Genomic DNA, 20,158 nt, shown 5'->3' with positions numbered 1-20,158 from the left:
CTCAGTAGCTACCCTACAAAGAAACATTAGTTAGAATAAAATATCTGGGATTACATACTTCCTTCAATAGAAGCAAAAAAAAAAAAAAAAATTATAGTGATATGTTGAGCAAAGTGGGAAAAAAGTTGGAAGGTTGGAAGTCAAAGCTACTAGCCCAGGTAGGCAGAACCATATTAATAATCTGTGGTAAGTGCGATACCAACATATCATATGAACACTTTCCAAATACCAAAATTAGTCTGCAAAACTCTAGATACAACTTTCAAAAACTTTTGGTGGAGATTCTCGAAAGATAAAACTCATAATTTAACACCTAAAGTCATGGAAATACATTTGTCAACCAAAGAAAGAAGGCGGCCTTGGTATCAAATTGATGGAAAATATGAATTAAGCTATGCTAGCAAAAACAAGATAGGAATTAAGTGGACTTGGAAATGGCTTGTGGCACTCAATTCTAACTTGTAAGTATTTGAAGAATACAACATTTTGGGAAGTTTCACAGAAAGCACCAGATTCATCCATGTGGAAAGGAATACTCAAAACAAAAGATTTGCTAAAAAAAGGTCGATGTTTCCAAATTTACAATGGAGAATCGGTAAATATCTGGTTGGATCCATGGATTCCTTCTTTGATCAATTTCAAACCACAGTCAATCCAAGGTATGGATCTACAACATCCAACTATTACAGTTTCTGATCTCATACAAATAAACCCTCAGATTTGGGTTGTGCCAAAAATGCAAGATCTTTTTATCAAGAAAGCATATCAGAAATACAAAAAATTCTACTGCCAATATGAATAGATGAGCAGGACAAAGTGGTTTGGACTTTAAACCACAATGAGAAATATTCAGTTAAATCTGCGTATCATGCAACAATGCTAGATCAAGTTTCAACTCAACAAAACCCGTCAATAGCACTCTTCAAGCAAATGTGGAGTCTTAAAATCCATGATCGTCATAAATTACTGATTTGGAAACTTATTTGGAATATTCTACTTACTAGAACAAGACTTGGTGAAATCATCTCCTACTAGGGGTGTAACCAGTCCAGTCCGGTCCGGTTTTGGACAAAATCTAGGACCGAACCGGTATGTACTGGTTTTGTATATTTCAAAACCGATTACGCACCGGTTACCCTCCTAAACCGGTACTTCCGGTTTTACCGGTTTTCGGTCCGGTCCGGTTTTTCGATTTTTTTAAAATGTAAGTTTCACAATTTGTCATTGTAAATTTGTTTATAAAAAAAAAAAAAAAAAAACTAATTTAAAAAATATTGTTTTATACTTTTATTATAAGTTATATATTAGTATTAGTTATAAACTATATATTTAATATTAGTATTAGTTATAAACTTTTAGTGATTTAGTATTAACATTTTATGTAATAATTTATAAATTATAATAAGAAATTATTTCATATAAAAATATATATAATTATATATAAAACTTTCACATAAAAAATTATAATTATACATAATATATAAAACTTATATATATTAATATATATAATATTTTGTATAAAACTTATATATACAATAATATAAATATTTTTTTTATATATTTTTTTTATCAACTGGTCCGGTTTGGTCCGAAAAATCCTAAAACCGGAACCGGACCGGAACCGGCCGGTTTTCACATTCTAAGAACCGGTCCTGGACCGGAACCGATTTAAAACCAGTAAAATCGGTCCGGTCCGGTCCGGTCCGGACCGGTTTTCCAGTTTTCCGGTTTCAACTTACACCCCTATCTCCTACCAAGGAACAAAAGAATGTGTATTTTGTAACCATGAGAAAGAAACTCTGATGCACCTTTTTGTTGAATGCCCAATCAACAGAATTCCATGGTAACAGAGCAGTTGACCTTTAAACCTTGCAAATTTGTCAATTTCTATATTAGACTAGATTCAAATGGTTATCTATCCAGAAAAAGTGCTGGGACTTCGAAAAAAGGAAAGGCACCACTTTCAACTATTTGCAGTCATAATGATAGATTTTATTTGGAGGAAGAGAAATGACATCATTCATAATCACACTTCTTTCTCAATTGAGGAGGCAAATATTCCAATCAAACACATCTATGAAGGCTATAAAGAAGCGTGGAAGGAAAAAATTGATCAACAAAGCAAAGAAGATAAATGGTATCCGCCTCCACCAAACTATCAAGGTTTCTCTTTCGATGCAGCAGTACATGATCAATTTTCAGTAGTCTCAGCAATTCAAAGAAATCATAGTGGAGATATTTTTGGCATAATAACGGAAAATGTACAAACCATTATCCCTTTAATTGTAGAAGCACAAGCAGCGCAGCTTGCGTCCAATATGGCTTCATCTCAAAGTCTTGCAATAATAGAAGGAGATTTCCAATCAGTGATCACATCCATTGAAAGCCCAGATACCTCTACATTCTGGAAAAATTCAACTATTATTGAGGACATTTAACACATAGCCAGTCTCCATCAAAACTAGGGGTGAGTTCGGTCCGGCCGGTCCGGTCTTGGGCCATTTTGTGGACCGGACCAGACCTATTCGGTCCAAGAATTGTCCACCCTAGACAGAACCGAGTCACATATAGGACCGGTCCGGTCCGGTCCGGTCTGGACATGCCTAAAATGAGTCATTCAGCCCATCTAAATCTGATTTTTTTTTTTTGCCCAACTTCAATTTTTTTCGGCCCACTTCAAATTTTGTACATTTGTTTTAGCTAAAACTACTAAAAAAAGCTTGATCTTGAAAAATACAATGATTAAAAAAAAAAAAAAAACTAATCTATATAAAAAACTAAAAAAACCCAAAAAAAAAAAATCCAAAAGTTATTACAAATTACAAATTATAATCCAAAACTTAACAACTTAAGTACTTAACATATAATGGGTAATTTAGAAGGCCACTAGCCCACTGCCAACAGATTGCCCATAGGGCCATAAAGGATAATATCTTCCTGATAGTACAATAGCTTTCCTCAAGACACTTGTATGCAACTTCAAGTTCAGCATATGTATTCCGCTCACTAGGGTGCATGGCCGAAAGAGATGCTTTAAGATTATATGGAAGCTGCATGTTACAATCTTAATCAGCCAATATATGGAAGCTGCATGTCACTTCATTATAATAATTTTTAATTTTATAAAATTACCCTTCATTTAATATGAAATTATAAAATAATTATAAAACAGTCATAAGTATTTTTTTAATTTTTTATCAGTAAAACAGTCGTAAGTATATATATCATTTCCCATGAAACTAATATATGTTAAAATCTAACCTGTCATGTAGATCCTAAAAAGATAGATGCCATGAAGTTGAGATATCCATTAATGTAGAAAATTAATAAAGTTATAACTTATTATAATGAAGTTGAGATATCCACAAAAGCATACTTCCATGAAATCTAAAGGAAGAACATAATAGAACAAGTTTCGATAGTTATGACTTTATAAATTTAGTTGTAAATAGTTGACCGTGTAGACAATTTAAAGTAGCTAAATTCTGATAAAATACCACATGAAGATCAGGAAATAATTGAAGAACCTAGCTTACCAACAATCTTATCACATCTTTAGTCTTTAATCAACATTGGGTGTAAGACTAGGGCCAATAGGCATTGAATTTGACGCCTCCACAGAATCAGCAAAGTTCAAGTCCCCAACAAGTTCTATCCATAAAAATTTTAAACAAAACAAGTGAAATAAAGTTACATAACAATGATAACATAGAAGATAAAACAAAATAAACCACAAAAGATATCAAAGGTAATTTTATTACATACCCATATCCAGCTGCTTCTCAAATTCCTCCACTTCATCCATTAAAGTCCTAAGGCTTATTGGACTAGAAGAAGAACAAAGCCAGTTTTGTGCACATATGAGACCCTCAACACTCATTGAATTTAAACTATTTCGAAAAGGGTCAAGTACACGACCCACAGTGCTAAATGTAGATTATGAGGCCACAGTAGATACCGATATTGCAAGTATATCGCGTGCAATATTTGAAAGTACGCGATATCTAGTTGAATTCACCTTCCACCAAATTAGAAGGTCAAAACTATCATCTTCATCCTCACATTTTTCAGCTAGATATTTATCAACCTCTGACTTACTTTCCAAACTGTCTTCAGACTGCAACTGTTGCTTAAATTTGGCCATCAAATTTGCCTTTCTACTCGCCGCCTTGTCAGCTGAAGGAGCTACATCTTTTTTGGAAACTTGTGCGCTGAGGAGAATGTCCTTCATTTTCCTTGTATGCCTCATACATGCGGATAAATGCATTTTTCACCTTCCAACTGAAATCAATTTTTTTTGTATGATCATGTGCATACATTTTTCCCAACCCAAAGTTAAGATATCGCATCTTGTAACGAGGATCAAGAAGAACACCAACATATAGCAACATATTCTGATTTTTCAAGTTCTCCCAATACTTGTCAAACTTTCTCTTCATATTTGTGGCCATTAATCCTACCGCGGGGCTTCGTTCTTCACACTCCATGTTAATGGTATCTTTAATAATAACTAACTCCGGGAAAAAATATTACAAGTTAAATATTCACCTCTAGAGAATTTTAAAGTTGCATCATGGAATAATTGAAGAAACCTCACAAACAACTGTACCTTCGCCCAATCAGATGCATTTGGAGGCCCTAACTTCTTTGACTTTCTCGTATTCACCACATGGTCCACATTTTCATCATCGATATCGTCATCTCCAATACTACTAAGGAAGCACGGATCTTCCTCCTCCAACCGATCAAAAGCCTTTTTAAATTTTGAAACCCTCTCCAACATAAGATAGGTGAAATTCCACCTAGTTGGTACGTCTAGGCAAACTAGGCCCTTAGATTGAATATCTTCCAACTCCACACATTTCTTAAATGTACTCCACCTTTGAGGGGAGGATTTAACATACTTCACAACACCTCTTACCTTCGCAATAGACTCATCATACTCTTTTAACCCCTCATGAACGATTAAGTTCACAATGTGGGCACAACATCGAACATGCAAGAATTCATGTTCCAAGATCGTGTCTCTCCTATACTTTGTTTTTTTTTTCAAATAAGAAACCACCCCATTATTTGAACTTGCATTATCAAGTGTGAGTGCAAGTGTTTTTGGTCGCCCCCAATCATGCAAGCACATCTCTATGCCCTTACCAAGGGTATCACCCTTGTGATTTTCAACCAAACAAAAGGAAAGAATTCTCTTGTGTAACTTCCAGTCATCATCAATAAAATGTGCTGTGAGACATATAGTTTAGGTTTTGCACGAATGTCCATGTATCCGTAGTGAGAGAAACTTGCTGCCCTCGAAGAGCATTTTCAACTTTTATTTTTCCTTCAAAAACAAATTAAAACAATCATTGGCAACCGTCATACGAGATGTAATCCCTACCCACTTAGGGCAAACCACAAGCATAAACTTTCTAAAACCCTCCCCTTCAGCATGCCTAAAGGGCAACTCATCAAGAATAATCATCTCTACTAAGGCTTGTCGGCAAGCCTCAACACTAAATGCAATAGACACAAGTCCCCCACTACCGCTACCACTTCCTCCCCCCACCTTCCAACCTAGAGTGGTCTGGGATTTATCCGTCTTCTTAAACGGACATTTCTTATATTGATGCTCAATGTGATACTTCATGTTTTTCGTACCATTGGTCTTCGTATCACATGCATACGAAGCACCACAATAATTACATGCAGCCCTAGGTTTACTTGGATCACCTTTTGGTATTTTTGTAAAGTGATCCCAAACAAAAGACCTAACTCTACCTCTTTGTGACCCACCAACTGATTGATCACTTACATTGGATGGGGATGGGCGTGGGCATGGGGTGGATGCATGTTTGGTGTTGACTCTTGCACATCATTTGTAGAAGACTCTATCTATAAAAAGGACAAAATGACAAAATAATTAGAAAACAAATATTAATAGTTAAGGAGGTTCAATAAACAATTGACAGTTTCAAGTTTCAACTAATAAAATGACACTTTAAAGCAATTCCTATATGCCAAAAAATTATTTGACAATTCCTATATATAAACTAAAAAGCAATAAAATGACACTTCTAAATATAAGAAATTACCCCGTTGAGTTGATCTTGAAGTAAATAAAGTAAATGAAGTAAATAACTTTATATTTTGTCTATCATTTTTCCTATTTTTCAATCATTACTCATGAATGTTACAAACTTACTTGCCTAGTACTTGCACTGTTATAGCTCATTGCCCTAACTTATTAAACCATATAGTTGAACCATTAATTATCAACGTGATAACTGCTTATAAAATTGTGAACATGCATGCTTGATACAGTGATACCATATCCTCACATATTTTAATTACAGAAAAAGGCCACAATTACAGTCTCTTCCAAGTTCTTTTAAGTACAGGCTACTAACAGACTTATTGTATATATTCTTCTTCTAATTATAATAAGTATTTGGATAAAAAACTATAAAAAATAATTCCTATTTTTTTCCCTGTTCTTAGAGACTTAGTGTAATAATTTGTCTTTTTTTTTTTTGTTAATTACAGGACACGTATAATCTTAAAGTTTGTAAAGTTTGTAAGAGTAATTTATTTATTTTTATTTTTATAAGGAGTGATTGCATATATGCATGTGATGCACTGATGGCAAAAAAATTTATCACAGATTCACAACATAACGGATGTTCCCTAGAGCATCAGCTACCATTCTATTTCTACCAAGTACCAAGTAACCAAGCAGATGTTCCCTAGAGGCTAGAGCAAAACAAAACCATTTTTATCACAAATTTCACAAGGAAATGAAAACCTGTTCTAGGAGAGAGAGAGAGAGAGAGAGAGAGAGAGAGAGAGAGTACCAACTAGGCAATCGGGGCCTGCTGCAGTGCTGAGACGGAGGGTGGATCGCGATTCGCGGCGGTTACAGTTGGCGGGACGGCGGGGCCGCGGGAGGGCACTTAGGGTTTGCGGGAGCTAGGCTGCGGGAGGGGAATTGGGGAAAAAAAAATTGAAGATGATTTCTAGAGAAGACGAAAGCACGCAGTCGGCATTAGTCAAGTTATATTTCCTGAAACGGCGCCGTTTTGGTCCAATTTGGACCCCAAACGGCGCCGTTTTAGGGAAGTTAAGTTGGAAAAAAATAACTGGGTTGCGCGAAACGACCCAGTTATTGTTTTCGCCTGCAATGACTAAAACGGCACCACTTGGGTGCCATTTTGATAAATTTGTGATTCTTTTATCTTTTTAGCACATAAATTAATTAAAAAAATTATTTAAATTAGTAAAATTAAAATTAAATAAACTACTTAATGTGGATTATTTAATTAACTCTTTAAAAAATATTTAATAATAATTATATTTATGATGTTAAATGTTAATTGCTATATTATTATAATAATAATAATAATAAATTCTTCCATCTATTAAACTTTTAAGTTTTTACATTTTGTATATGTAAATTTGTAATGTGATTAATAAATCATTGTATTATGTATATCATTATATGATGAATAAATCATTGTATTAGGCTATTAGCCTATTAGGTATATATAGTTATAACTTATAACTTATAGTGATATTAATACTATACTATTATACAAATATTATGCTATAATACTATAACTTTTATAATATGCTATTAAATTATTAATACTATTATACTATAACTCTTATATGAGTAAAGTTATTATAACTTATAATAGTTATATAGTTGGTACTTACTACTTAGTATAATATATTATATAATACTTATATTATACTAAATAACTATTGACTATATCAATACTAAATTACTAATAGTAATAGTAATATATATTATAATGATATAGTGATACTAATACTATATATTATATAATAATACATTAATACTATAGACTTATAGTGATTAGTTATTATGAATCATGAATCCATGATTACTTTATTAGTATAAGTTATAACTATATAATATTATTAGTATTAGACTAATTAGTAAATAGTAATATACTAATATTAGTTATGGTGATTTAGTAATTAGTACAAGTTATAACTATATTATAATATTTATATTATAATGATATAGTGATACTAATACTAGATATTATATAATAATACATTAATACTAGTATTATAGGCTTATAGTGATTAGTTATTATGAATCATGAATCCATGATTAGTATAAGTTATAACTATATTATAATATTAGTATAACTATAACTATAGTCGTAGACTCTTACTCTATATTAAACTATTAGTATTTTTTTTTTTATATACCATATTAGAGTATAGAAGACTAGAAGTAAAGTCTAGACTATTAGTATAAATATTAATATTAGTATAAAATTATAAATATTAGTATTAGTATAAAATTATAAATATTAGTATTAGACTATTAGTTAATAATTATTTAATGGTGAGTTAGTGATAGGTTAAATGAGAATTATATAATTAATATATTTTTTTTTTCAATGTTGATTCGGTCCAGTCAGGTCCGGTCCGAAAAACCCATAGACCGTGGACCGGACCGAATAAAGTCGGTCCTATAAAATTCAGACCGAGACCGACTGGTACCATTCTCGGTCCAGACCAATTTGGTTCGGACTGACCGAATATCACCCCTAATCAAGACTGAAAATTTGCTAAAATATATCGATCTCAAAATCGATGTGCGCACTCAGTTATACAATGAGTAGCTACCAATCATGTTTTTGGAAGCCTACCTTTAGATAAATTTTCTAAATTTTTTTGTATATTGATAGTGGAAAAGATCCTCCTTAAACTTTGTATATTTCTTTAATCTATAATATGCTTGATTAAAAAGAAAAAAATGCAGTGGAGATTCTAACTTTCCATGAATTTTCCATTTTATCATTCAATCTCATGGCAACAACTACTGTACCTATAAATATTATTTAATCTTAGTTTAAAATAGAGTTTTATAATAATTATAAAATAATTATAAATTTATTATAGTTTAAAAAAATTATTAATCTGTAAAAAGGTTGTAAGTTGCCTATTCCATGAGAACTAAATGGATATCTCATTATCGTATATAATTAAAAAAAGAAAAGATATTTAACTACATCAGTTGTAAAATATATTTTTATAATTATCTTTGTATGCTTAATATTTTTTAAATGCACAAGATTTGTGTTCAGTTTATATATATAAATATATACATATATATATATATATATATATCTTAATGTGCTTGATTTAGCATTATTCGAATGGATAAAATGACAAACTTTCGTTTCTTTTTTGTTTCTACTTCAAGAGTGCCTAGATCTCCCTTGCCAAGTGGTTCCGCTCGCCTATAAACTTTCCTCAAGAACAAACGAGACAGCTAATTAATGTCCAGAAGTACAACGATGTAGCCAATGGCCCATGGCAACATCCATATCTCCAAAACGTGTATATATATATACACAACGAATGTATATATGAATGAGTCAAAATCAAAGTTTTAAAATCCATTCGGGTCATTATTTCGGTTTAGTCACTGAAATAGAATATTTTAATATTGATATATTTTGAGATAGATATTAAATAGATAAATTATATATATAAATTATATTTTAAAATAATATTAATATATATCTTAAAAAAATACGTAATAATATATTTTAATATAAATTTTAAAAACATACACGTGTAATTGAACTTTTGTGACTTTTTTCAAATTTTGACAGGTTTGCAGGTTACTAGACGATGAAGGATGGAACCGGTCGAAACTTGGTCTATTATATTAGGGACATGGATGACAATATTCACAAGCAAATGCCAAATTTGAGGAGTAGTTTTATTGTTTTGACTTTTTCGAGATTTTTTAAAGGATAATGCTGGAGGATAATGCTGAGCTCCCGCTGGGCTCCCGCTGGAGCTATAGTATAGTGTATTTTATTATGTGTATTTTTTAATTTTTTTTATATAGATATTTTTAATAATTTTAAATATTTTTAAAAAATAAAAAAATTTATAATATTATTAAATAATACTTGCTTAATCATAAAGTAAAATATAAAATATTTTTTTATAATTTTTTATTTTACTTCGTGATTAAGGAAGTATTTTTTAATAATTTTTTATTTACTTCTTGATTAAGAAAGTGTTTTTAATGATATTCTAAATTTATTTTATTTTTTAAAAAATATTAAAAAATATTATATAAAAAATAACTTAAAAAAAAATACATATAATATTTGCCTACAGCCCCCAGCGGGGGGACTGTAGCACGATCTTTTTTAAAGGAGTCCCGTCTCGGGAAGGGGAGATCTAAGGAGTGTTGACTGGAGTATAAAAATATAATTTTTTTAAAAAATTTTTTAACTTATTTATATTTAATTTTATTCTTGTTTTCAACGTAATTTCAGACTAAAATACCCATTTCACCCGAAATATCAGAATATAGTTGGAATGAACCCAAACCGACCGGAATGACCGGAATTTCAACCGACACAGAACAGTGACCTATTTCATTCGGATTATTGTTCCGATACAAAACATTTCGTCGCCGGAACGGAATGGATATCAAAAGTTTGGTCAAGATGCAGCCGGAAATTAATTGCAAAGAAACGTAATGGTCAGTGACCACTCCTGTGTGGTTTGGTGCACAAAGAAAGTCATGACTTTATATTGAATTAGGAGTTTGAAACTTACAGTAAAGTTACGTGTAATCCAGAAATGCGTAAACTTACTGTATATTTATTTTGAAAATGAATATAATATATTATTATAAAAATAATATTTTTTATATAAATCTCGTATTTATTCACTTTTTTAAAAAAATTACGCTTTAAAATAAAATAAAAGTATCATATAAAATAAATAATATAATATGCATTAATTCTTTAAAATAGATCTTATTTTATATTTGAGAAATGTTTTAACAAAATAAATTTATAAATTGATGTAACTTAATATGCTATATTAAATTATAATTTTTTATTTTGTAAAATACATCTAACTTATCATATGAATTCATATTAATTTATAAATTTACTTTTATACAGTATTTTTATAATAATTTATCTGATTTAAAAATCACAGCGTCCAAATCTAGCTATCGTATCAACCTCATACCATTATCTTTAGAGGAATGCTGTAGTTACAAAATGATTACACAAAAGTAATCTAAAAAATTTGAGTCGTTTTATGTGATTTATCAGATTTATTTTACCATAAAAATAACTTTACAATCTAATAAATCATATGATTTATATCAATTTATAAAATTATTTTTATTTAAGCATCATTTCTATTTTGGAAGAAGCATCCATTGATATATACATGGTAATGATTGTAGTAAAGAAATAATGAAACAGAAACGCTGCTGAGCGGTCCGGTTGTTAGGTTTAGAATAGCAGCTCTTCAATCACACGGTGACACGTAGATAAAAATACAATAAACCCTTTAGATCTCACCACACATAATCACAAGCTATTCACTTCACAGAATCGGATTTTCATTTTCCAGCTTTCACATTTCTTTTCTTCTCTTCGTCCACTTCCAGCCCACCTCTTGCTACGCCACCAAACCCACCGCCCACTGACCAAGACTTGAGCACCACCGTTGGAACCGGCCAAGGTTCCAACACCACTATCTAATTCCGACGCCGAAGCAAGTTACCACTTCATGAAAGAATCAGACCACTAGATTTCGGCCACAAATTTATATATATTGATATGTACTAGGTATTGATTTGTATGTAGATAGTAGAGAAGAGAGCTTGTGTATATACTTCGATGAGATTCTATATGAATAGAGAAAAGCACAACTGCAAGATTCAAAATGAGTCTTGAACTTTTGGGTTTGATATTTTTTACGTATAAACAATTTAATGGATTTATCTCTATCTTGAAGAGGGTTAAACCAAAATTGGGGATAAAGAATTTTCCAAGTTTTTTCTTTCTAATCTTAGTTTTGGTGTTCTTTAATTAGGAAACCTACTGAGGTTGTCGTCCTTCAATAGATTCAGAGCAAAAAGGGACAATTCATGAGGAACACACAAACATTGGTTTGAACATTCGTCTTGAGACACTGCCACCGTCTGGGTCACCGCCACTGTCTGGGTCGAGATCTGCCACCGTCTGGGTCGAGCGTCGTGCGGGATGGCAGTGTTGAGATGTTGAGTCCGTGGATTCCTCATGAAGAAATAGTAAGGGTAGACGAATACAAGAGTGAGGAAGATGTAATGAATTGAATGATCGGGTGTCTGCAAATGTAAAAATTTCACAATAAATCACCTACGTGTCGCATTATGATTGGAGTGCTGCTATTCTTTACTTAACAGCCAGACCATTCTCCAATGTTTCTCATAATGAAAATGCTATATTCTACCGAGAGAAAACCGTCTGAGTCAATCGAACGGTCCAAATACTGCCCTTGCATTTGATAGATGCCGTTTTCTCTGCATCGATACCGACACGACAAAATAACCGAAAAAAACAATAAGATAATAAATAAATAAAGGATTCAGCTATGCCCTCCGTCTATGCTGCATGCACTTCAGAAAAGACTCCCGTCCGAACACGACACATGATTGTCATCGACTGTTTTGTCCGTCTTATTAGTTTTTTGTGCTGTCGCCGCTCTCCTCCATGCTACGTTGCTTCAAAATTCTTCCTGCTTCATTTTCTCCATTTATTACAAGTCACTCTCGCTTTCAACGGACCACACTCATCTGATCTCCTTGGCAACATCGATGATTTAAAAGACACTACATTTCGATCTCGCTATCGTCATTCAGGCTCCTGTTTAGTGTGGTTTTTCTCGTAGCATCCGCATTCCCATATCATTTTTATCCTTAAATTATAGAAAATAATTTAGAAAAAACTCAAAAACTTCCGTAAAAGTATATTTTAATTTAAGAGATAAACAGTAATTCTTTAAAAGAATCACTATTTATTCTTTAAATTATTTTTTATTAATATTTAATTCTAAAAAATAAAATACATTCTTTTTCTAATCAATTATATCTTGTCTTGTACTCAGATTTATTATAATTTTAAATAATAATTTTAAAAATAATTTAAATAATTACTAAAATATAAAAATAATAATTTTAAAAATATTATCAAATCTATAAAAAAATAATTTAAATTTTTATTTAAAATATTTATTATAGTAATAGTTTAAAACATAAGAAAAAATATTAAGTAGTTAAGTTTGTAAATAGAAGTGAGAGAAAAAATTAATAAAAAAATTAAAAAATATTATTTTAATAGAATTAAAAAATGATAAGAAATGAAATGTAAAAAATTTTTAAAAAATGAATAAAATTTAAAATAAAATTTAAAAAAGTTTTCTTTTTAATTAAAATTTAAGAAAAAATTTAAAAAATCGGACGTGAATGTTCTAGCTCTCGTTTGGCTTTGGGCTCTCGTTTGGCTTTGGGTTTGTTTTTGGTGGAGTAGTTCAGTTGTGGAGTCGAGCTACCTTGTCCCTTTTGCAATGGAGAAATCTGGGTATGGCAGAGATGGCATCTTCAGGTCTCTCAGACCCCCTCTTGTGTTACCCACTGACCCGGACCTCTCCATGGTCTCCTTTCTCTTTCGGAACCCTTCCTCTTACCCTCACAAGCCTGCCCTCATCGACGCTGATTCCTCCCAAGTCCTGTCTTGGTCTCAGTTCAAATCCACCCTCGTTAAGCTCTCCCATGGCTTGCTCCGCCTTGGCATCAACAAGAGCGACGTTGTCCTCATCTTCGCCCCGAATTCCATCCAGTTCCCTCTCTGCTTCCTCGCCGTCGTCGCCATCGGCGCCGTCGCCACCACCGCCAACCCCGTCTACACCGTCAACGAGCTCGCCAAGCAAATCAAGGACTCCAAACCCAAGTTGGTTATTACCGTACCGGAATTGTGGGACAAAGTAAAGGATTTCAACCTCCCGGCCGTCTTTTTAGGACCCAATCAATTTTCTTTTTCTTCCTCTTCTTCAAAAGTCACCCACTTCGAAGACTTGGTTAACCTAGCCGGGCCAAGGTGCGGGTCCGATTTCCCGGCAAATAATGTGAAGCAGAACGACACCGCGGCGCTGCTATACTCCTCCGGCACGACTGGCACGAGCAAGGGGGTGATTCTAAGCCACAAGAATTTCATCGCCGCGTCTTTAATGGTGTCAATGGATCAAGAGCTCGCTGGGGAGACGCACAACGTGTTTCTCTGCGTGCTGCCGATGTTCCACGTCTTCGGGCTGGCGGTGATCCTATACTCGCAGCTGCAGATTGGGAATGCGGTTGTGTCGATGGGGAAGTTCGACCTGGAGAATCTTCTGAGGGCGGTGGAGAGGTACAGGGTGAGCCATCTCTGGGTGGTGCCACCGGTGATACTGGCGCTGGCAAAGCAAAGCGTGGTCGAGAAGTATGATCTTTCGTCCTTGAGGCATATCGGATCTGGCGCGGCGCCTTTGGGAAAGGATTTGATGGAGGAGTGCACCCGGAACTTTCCCAAGGCTGTGATCATTCAGGTACTCTTTGACCTACGTATTCACCTGATTTTAAATTAATCATTGGGCATTCTTGCTCTAGCGTTGTTTAATATATTAATCTACTGTTTCTATAATGTCGATGGTTTTGTTTTAATAAATTGATGAAATGGGCATCTGCACCCTGACTGGAAGAGAACTAAAAGATATTTGGAAAAACATTGGGAGCAACCACTTTTGCACACCTTACCTTACGTGGCATCATCAAAACTACACATCTCCCAAATTCAAAATTACTATCGTGATGAGAGAGAGGGCGGAGAAGAGAGAGAGAACCGAGATGAGAGAGAGAGTTGATGAGGGATGAGAGAGAGACTGAGATGAGATAGAGAGATGATGAGAGAGAGAGAGCATGAGGGATGAGAGAGAGAGTAGAGGAGAGAGAGACAGTTGGCGAGAGAGTCGAGGAGAGAGAAAGAGCCGGCGAGAGAGAGTTGTTGATGAGAGAGAGCTGATGAGAGAGAGAGATGATGAGAGAGAGAGGAAGAGAGAAGCCGTCTATGCGTTTTGCACAAAAAAAAAAGAAAAAAAAACAAATGGACCAGAAGCAGCCACGTAGTGTGTGCAATGTGTGCACAGCTATAGTGGCTGCTCTGTAGCAATACTCAAGATATTTATAGTTCATTGAAGTTTGGTCTCTTTATTTAATAGTATGTTCAAGCTCCAACCAATCATTGAGCTGGATTTTATATTTGAGTTTGGTTCATTTATATTTTCATAAGAGTGTGGTTTTGTTCAAGTTCTTTAATTCATTTATACTTTCTACTATAAAGTAAATGCCATCACCGAAATTTTAGATTACTTCATTTTAGATCGCTTCTTTAATTCAGGTTAATTAGGTGACCTATGAATTAAAAAATCTAAATTGCTCAACCTTGTGTTCGTAGTAGTTCATATGATTTTTTAGCCACAGATAGATCATTTATATATTACATATATGATTATTTTAATGTAAAAAGAAAATCCCTTATTCTATCCGTTAGGCATCTTTTATGGGTTAATGCAGCATTAAACAATGCAAACTCTTATTCTTTTAGTATATTTTATGGTATTTGTATACATCCATACATAGATACAAATGATCCCTGATGTTATGCTATATCTATAATCAAAATGTTGTCTACATTGTAGAGATCCCTGTGTGCTTGGCTAAACCTCTTAATATTAATAAAATGTTACTTATAAAAAAATATAATATTGTAAAAGTAAGAAAAATAGAGCCTAATTTTTATTCAAACTTTGTTCATGAACCAAGTAAGTCAAGTTTATGCAAGTCAAACTCAAACTTCTCGTAAGCAATTCAGTACTCTACATTTTATGAGGAATATTGGCTTAGACTCCATTCAATCAATAGCAAAAAGTTACTGTAGTATAACTACTTTTTTGTCTTTGAAAATTTCAAAATTTTCCTTTTTCTTGGCCCTGTTCTCTATATAGAATGTCATGGGGTTGAGTAGATCTGCAGGCTAGACATTTTGCCGTAATTTTAGAGTAAGAAAGGAGGGTAAAGTTACAAATAATGATATGGAGGGCCGGAGGCCAATCACTGAAGACTCATTATAATTCAAAATAAACTGGAAACAATTTGAAAAATAGGGTAAAGTTTATGAAGAGTGGTTTGGGGTCTTATTAATAAAGACTGCTATTGTATTTTTATAAAGTCCTACTTGATAATTCTAATGTACATAGAACTTCTGTAAATATTTGAACAATGAAAGAAACTCATGATCTTTGCCGGTAAGATCATCTTAGTGATGAGGAATGCTGAGAATTTCTAAATGGCTCTACTAGAAATAGTTAGTGGCTTGTCAAATTCAGGCACTGAAAAATCAATAAAAACTCAAAAGAGGTATTGTACTTTCTGCAGTGTTTATGTCCTGGAAAGTTTTTTGGCAATTTACATCCTGCCTTTGCTTTTGATTAGGAGGGCCATTCTGTGTGTGTGGGTTTTGGTTGAGCAGGGGGAACATAAAATATTCCTTTTGATTTATAATGTTCCTTTTTTGTTTCAGGGCTTTGGTATGACAGAAACTTGTGGAATTGTTTCCATCGAGAATGCGAGCGTAGGAATTCGAAATACTGGTTCAGCTGGAATGCTTGTTTCTGGAGTTGAATCCCAAATTGTGAGTGTAGATAACCTGAAGCCTCTCCCTCCTAATCAGTTGGGGGAGATATGGGTTCGAGGACCTAATATGATGCAAGGTATTTCTTTTCTTCTTTGGGCTTCAGATTTGATTGTTGCATACCTGGTCCTGTTTAACATTTAAGAACCATCCGTCAAATGTCTGCACTGATAATAACTCTAAGACTTCAACCGCTTTAGTCTCCCATAGATTATGTTTTTCCCTTTCGCATTGTGTAACCGCATATACTTTGGGCTATAGGAACTTGAATTGGGTGAGGGTGACTCAATTACTCTTGCCAGATGAGTAGGGTCACCGCCAAATTAGGAGTGTTGAAGTGCAGTTGCATATTTAAATGAGGAGTTCGTTCTTATAACCACTTCAATCCCCTGCTCTGTTAGTTATATTTGAATAGATGTCCCTTCAATGGGCTCAATTTACATGATTTTCTTGTTACGTTTTCTTTTTTTAGATAGGTGTGTTATATATATTCTGTGTTTTTGTATTGCACCTTTTGCTCTTTTAATGAAATTCTTTTTACTTATCAAAACATAGATGTCCACTTTGATTCTGATGGTCTGCTTAAGAAGTACACACTTTAACAGCTAGATCACGGCTACTCTGATCTCTATATGAAAGGCAATGCTTGCTAATATTCCATCTAATACGAGCAATAAGTTTTCTTGTCCATATGTCATATGCCCTTCTCAAATACATTAAATGAAGTATAACTTCCTCTCACTCATGGCTTTTTAGTTTAATCAAAAGACACAAGGTTCCCTGTTGTGAGGTTAAATAGTGGAATTCATTTCATAAGCATTTCGATACACTTTTTAAACTTTGCAGATATTCCAATTAGCGTATCAAAAACAAGGTTTGTCCCTTCCCCCCGATAGCGTGCTTGGTAATCATGCCATTTACAAGTCAATGGAGTTTAGTTAGTGACCTCACTCTGCGATGATGTTCAGCATGTTTCTTCCATATGGTTGGTCTTTACAGCAAAATTGGTACCAGCTTGACATGGTGTCACCTACCCTTTCTTTAATTTGCACGCAAGCTCTGCATTCATTTAAGGTGGTCTAGGAATTTTCTTATAGTTTACTTTTGGATATTTAACACAAGAACTGAAAAACTCATTTTCAGGTTATTACAACAATCCCCAGGCCACCAAACTGACAATAGATAAAAAGGGTTGGGTACACACAGGAGATCTTGGATATTTTGATGCAAATGGACAACTTTATGTTGTTGACCGAATTAAAGAGCTCATCAAGTGCAAAGGTTTTCAGGTATGCCAAATCCTGCCTGCTACTTTGTTTTTTAATAATACAAGAAATTACATTTTGCACTTGTGATTTGCCACTTATTTTTCAATGCGTACCCTTAACTATGACAAGTTGTAGTGTGCATCATAACCCACCGATGGATTCCATTATGTACCATAAACTACAAAAAGTTGCAATATGCACCCGAAAAACATTCGGTTCTAATGTGCACTCTTGGTCACATTGAAATCCATTGGTAGTTTAGGGAGCACATTCAAATCACTTAATATAGGGAAGACACTGAAAAATGAGTGGTAACATGACGGTAGAAATTGTAATTTGTCCAAATAATATTGTGTATGAAGGGAACAAGTTGGCTTGTCTTTTGAGTACACAATATATTGTGATATTGAAAGCGTTTTAATGATATGGTTCTGCCATGAAAAGTTCTTTCAGTTGAATGAATGCAGCAACGTCTCCCGTGATTTTGCTGCTTGGTGTGATTTACTTTCCTTTTTTGCTAAGATTTTGCTCTTGTAGTCGATGCATTGCATTTTTGTTTTCGTACTGATTGTCTTCTGGGCAAGGTGATCTTACATTTAAATTCTTCTTAGATTATAATAGGTAGATAGATTTCTGATATACAGGTATGCCTCGATGTTGGCTTAACTGATATAGTGACTATATGTCAAAACAACATAACAGTTTTAGAGATGAGAACGTTGGTTAATTTGTGCTGAGATATTCAAACATTTGGTGTAACACCCAACCCAAGTCTTTTGCTTTTTGCCTGTTCTTATGATCAAATAAAATCTTGTTTAACGATAAAAGAAATTACTCAACCCAAGTCCTTGGCCAACCATGTAAACTAAAATAAAGGTCAATTACATTTAGTTTTTCTTATGAACTACCACCCTCTTCCCTCCTGAATTCATAAATTTGACTTCTTATATCCCAAATCCAAAATGTTTCAGTGTCACTGGCCCCATCATCAAAACTCAGCATCAACTCACGCGAGATATTCTTAAAAGATAAAATTACCTTTCATGCACTATTTAAAGACTTGAGCTTTGCCAAGGGCATGTGGCCCGATGGCACAAGACCCACATCTCCAAAATGGAGATCATGGGTTCGACCCCCTTCCCCCAATGTATCAAAAAAAAAAAAAAAAAAAGACTTAAGCTTTCGTGTAGACTTGAGCTTTAGGGAAACAATTATAGTTTTCACTATTTTCATTTTTCATTTTAAATTTTTTTGTAATTTTCTTCAATTCTCACTAGGTTGCACCAGCTGAACTTGAAGGATTGCTTATTTCTCACCCTGAGATATTAGATGCTGTTGTAATCCCGTAAGTTCAACACATGCGAAATCTTATCACTCACATTAATTAATTTTTTAAAATCTATGTATTCATATTTTATGGACACATCATTAAATGCCGAGTCATTTCCATTTTTCAGATTTCCTGATGCTGAAGCTGGTGAAGTCCCAGTTGCATATATTGTTCGCTCGCCAAACAGTTCTCTGACTGAAGAAGATGCTATGAAATTCATTGCTAATCAGGTAAGAAGCACAAAAGGAAAAGAAAAAAAAGAAGAAGAAGGTGAATTTAGGGGGCAATCTTCATATAATATAATAAGATTACTCTTCCATAATCTGATTTTTCCTTTTCACTATAGGTCGCACCATTCAAAAGATTAAGGAGAGTGACATTCATAAACAAAGTCCCCAAGTCTGCTTCAGGAAAGATTCTTAGAAGAGAGCTCATCGAGAGAGTGCGGTCGAAAATGTGAAAGTGATGAATATTATCTTATTCTATTATTGTTTGCTGCAATAAAGAAGATAAGTCTTCAGATAAGGGCCACAGCAGAGGCAAGAATTTATGCCCAATGCCATTCCTTCTTAAAATAAGATTGCGTCAGTTGAACTGTTGGAAATGTTTGAACCAGAAGTTTCTGTCAGCAATTAGAATATATTAGTGAAAATTTTTAGATATAAGCCTCAAACTCTTGTACACTACTTAAAAAAATATGATTTTATTCTTTTACCTTCATATTTTATATGTATAAAATATGAAATATGATAATAAAAAAATAAAATTACATATTTTTAAGTGGTGTGCAGAGTGTGATTTCGTAGCACACTCAACAGCATTCTTTCTTTCTTTCTTTCTTGTTTGTTTTTTGTTTGTTTGTTTTCTCCCTTTCGCAAAATTGAACTAAAGCACGCTTATCACTGTGGATATGACTCAACCATATGAAGGCATTAATGGCAAGTAAATTAAATATTTGAAAAATCAGAAAATGTTATACACAAGCAGGCAGTAAA

The 20,158-nt window shown here is 33.5% G+C and overlaps 1 protein-coding gene across 1 annotated transcript; it reads left to right on the top strand.

Moving 5' to 3' along the window:
* The first annotated feature begins 13,300 nt into the window (after positions 1–13,300).
* Positions 13,301–19,828, top strand: LOC109020728 (4-coumarate--CoA ligase-like 7). Its single transcript, XM_019003256.2, has 6 exons — positions 13,301–14,424; positions 16,455–16,644; positions 17,709–17,854; positions 19,111–19,178; positions 19,291–19,393; positions 19,510–19,828. The coding sequence occupies exons 1-6, from the start codon at positions 13,411–13,413 to the stop codon at positions 19,621–19,623; spliced, it is 1,635 nt and encodes a 544-aa protein (XP_018858801.1). The 5' UTR covers positions 13,301–13,410; the 3' UTR covers positions 19,624–19,828.
* Positions 19,829–20,158: the final 330 nt, after the last annotated feature.

Source organism: Juglans regia, chromosome 14 (assembly GCF_001411555.2).
Source record: "Juglans regia cultivar Chandler chromosome 14, Walnut 2.0, whole genome shotgun sequence".
Taxonomy (NCBI): Eukaryota; Viridiplantae; Streptophyta; class Magnoliopsida; order Fagales; family Juglandaceae; genus Juglans; species Juglans regia.
Note: the sequence above shows the minus strand (reverse complement) of the source record. Positions and strands in the feature narration are given on the sequence as shown.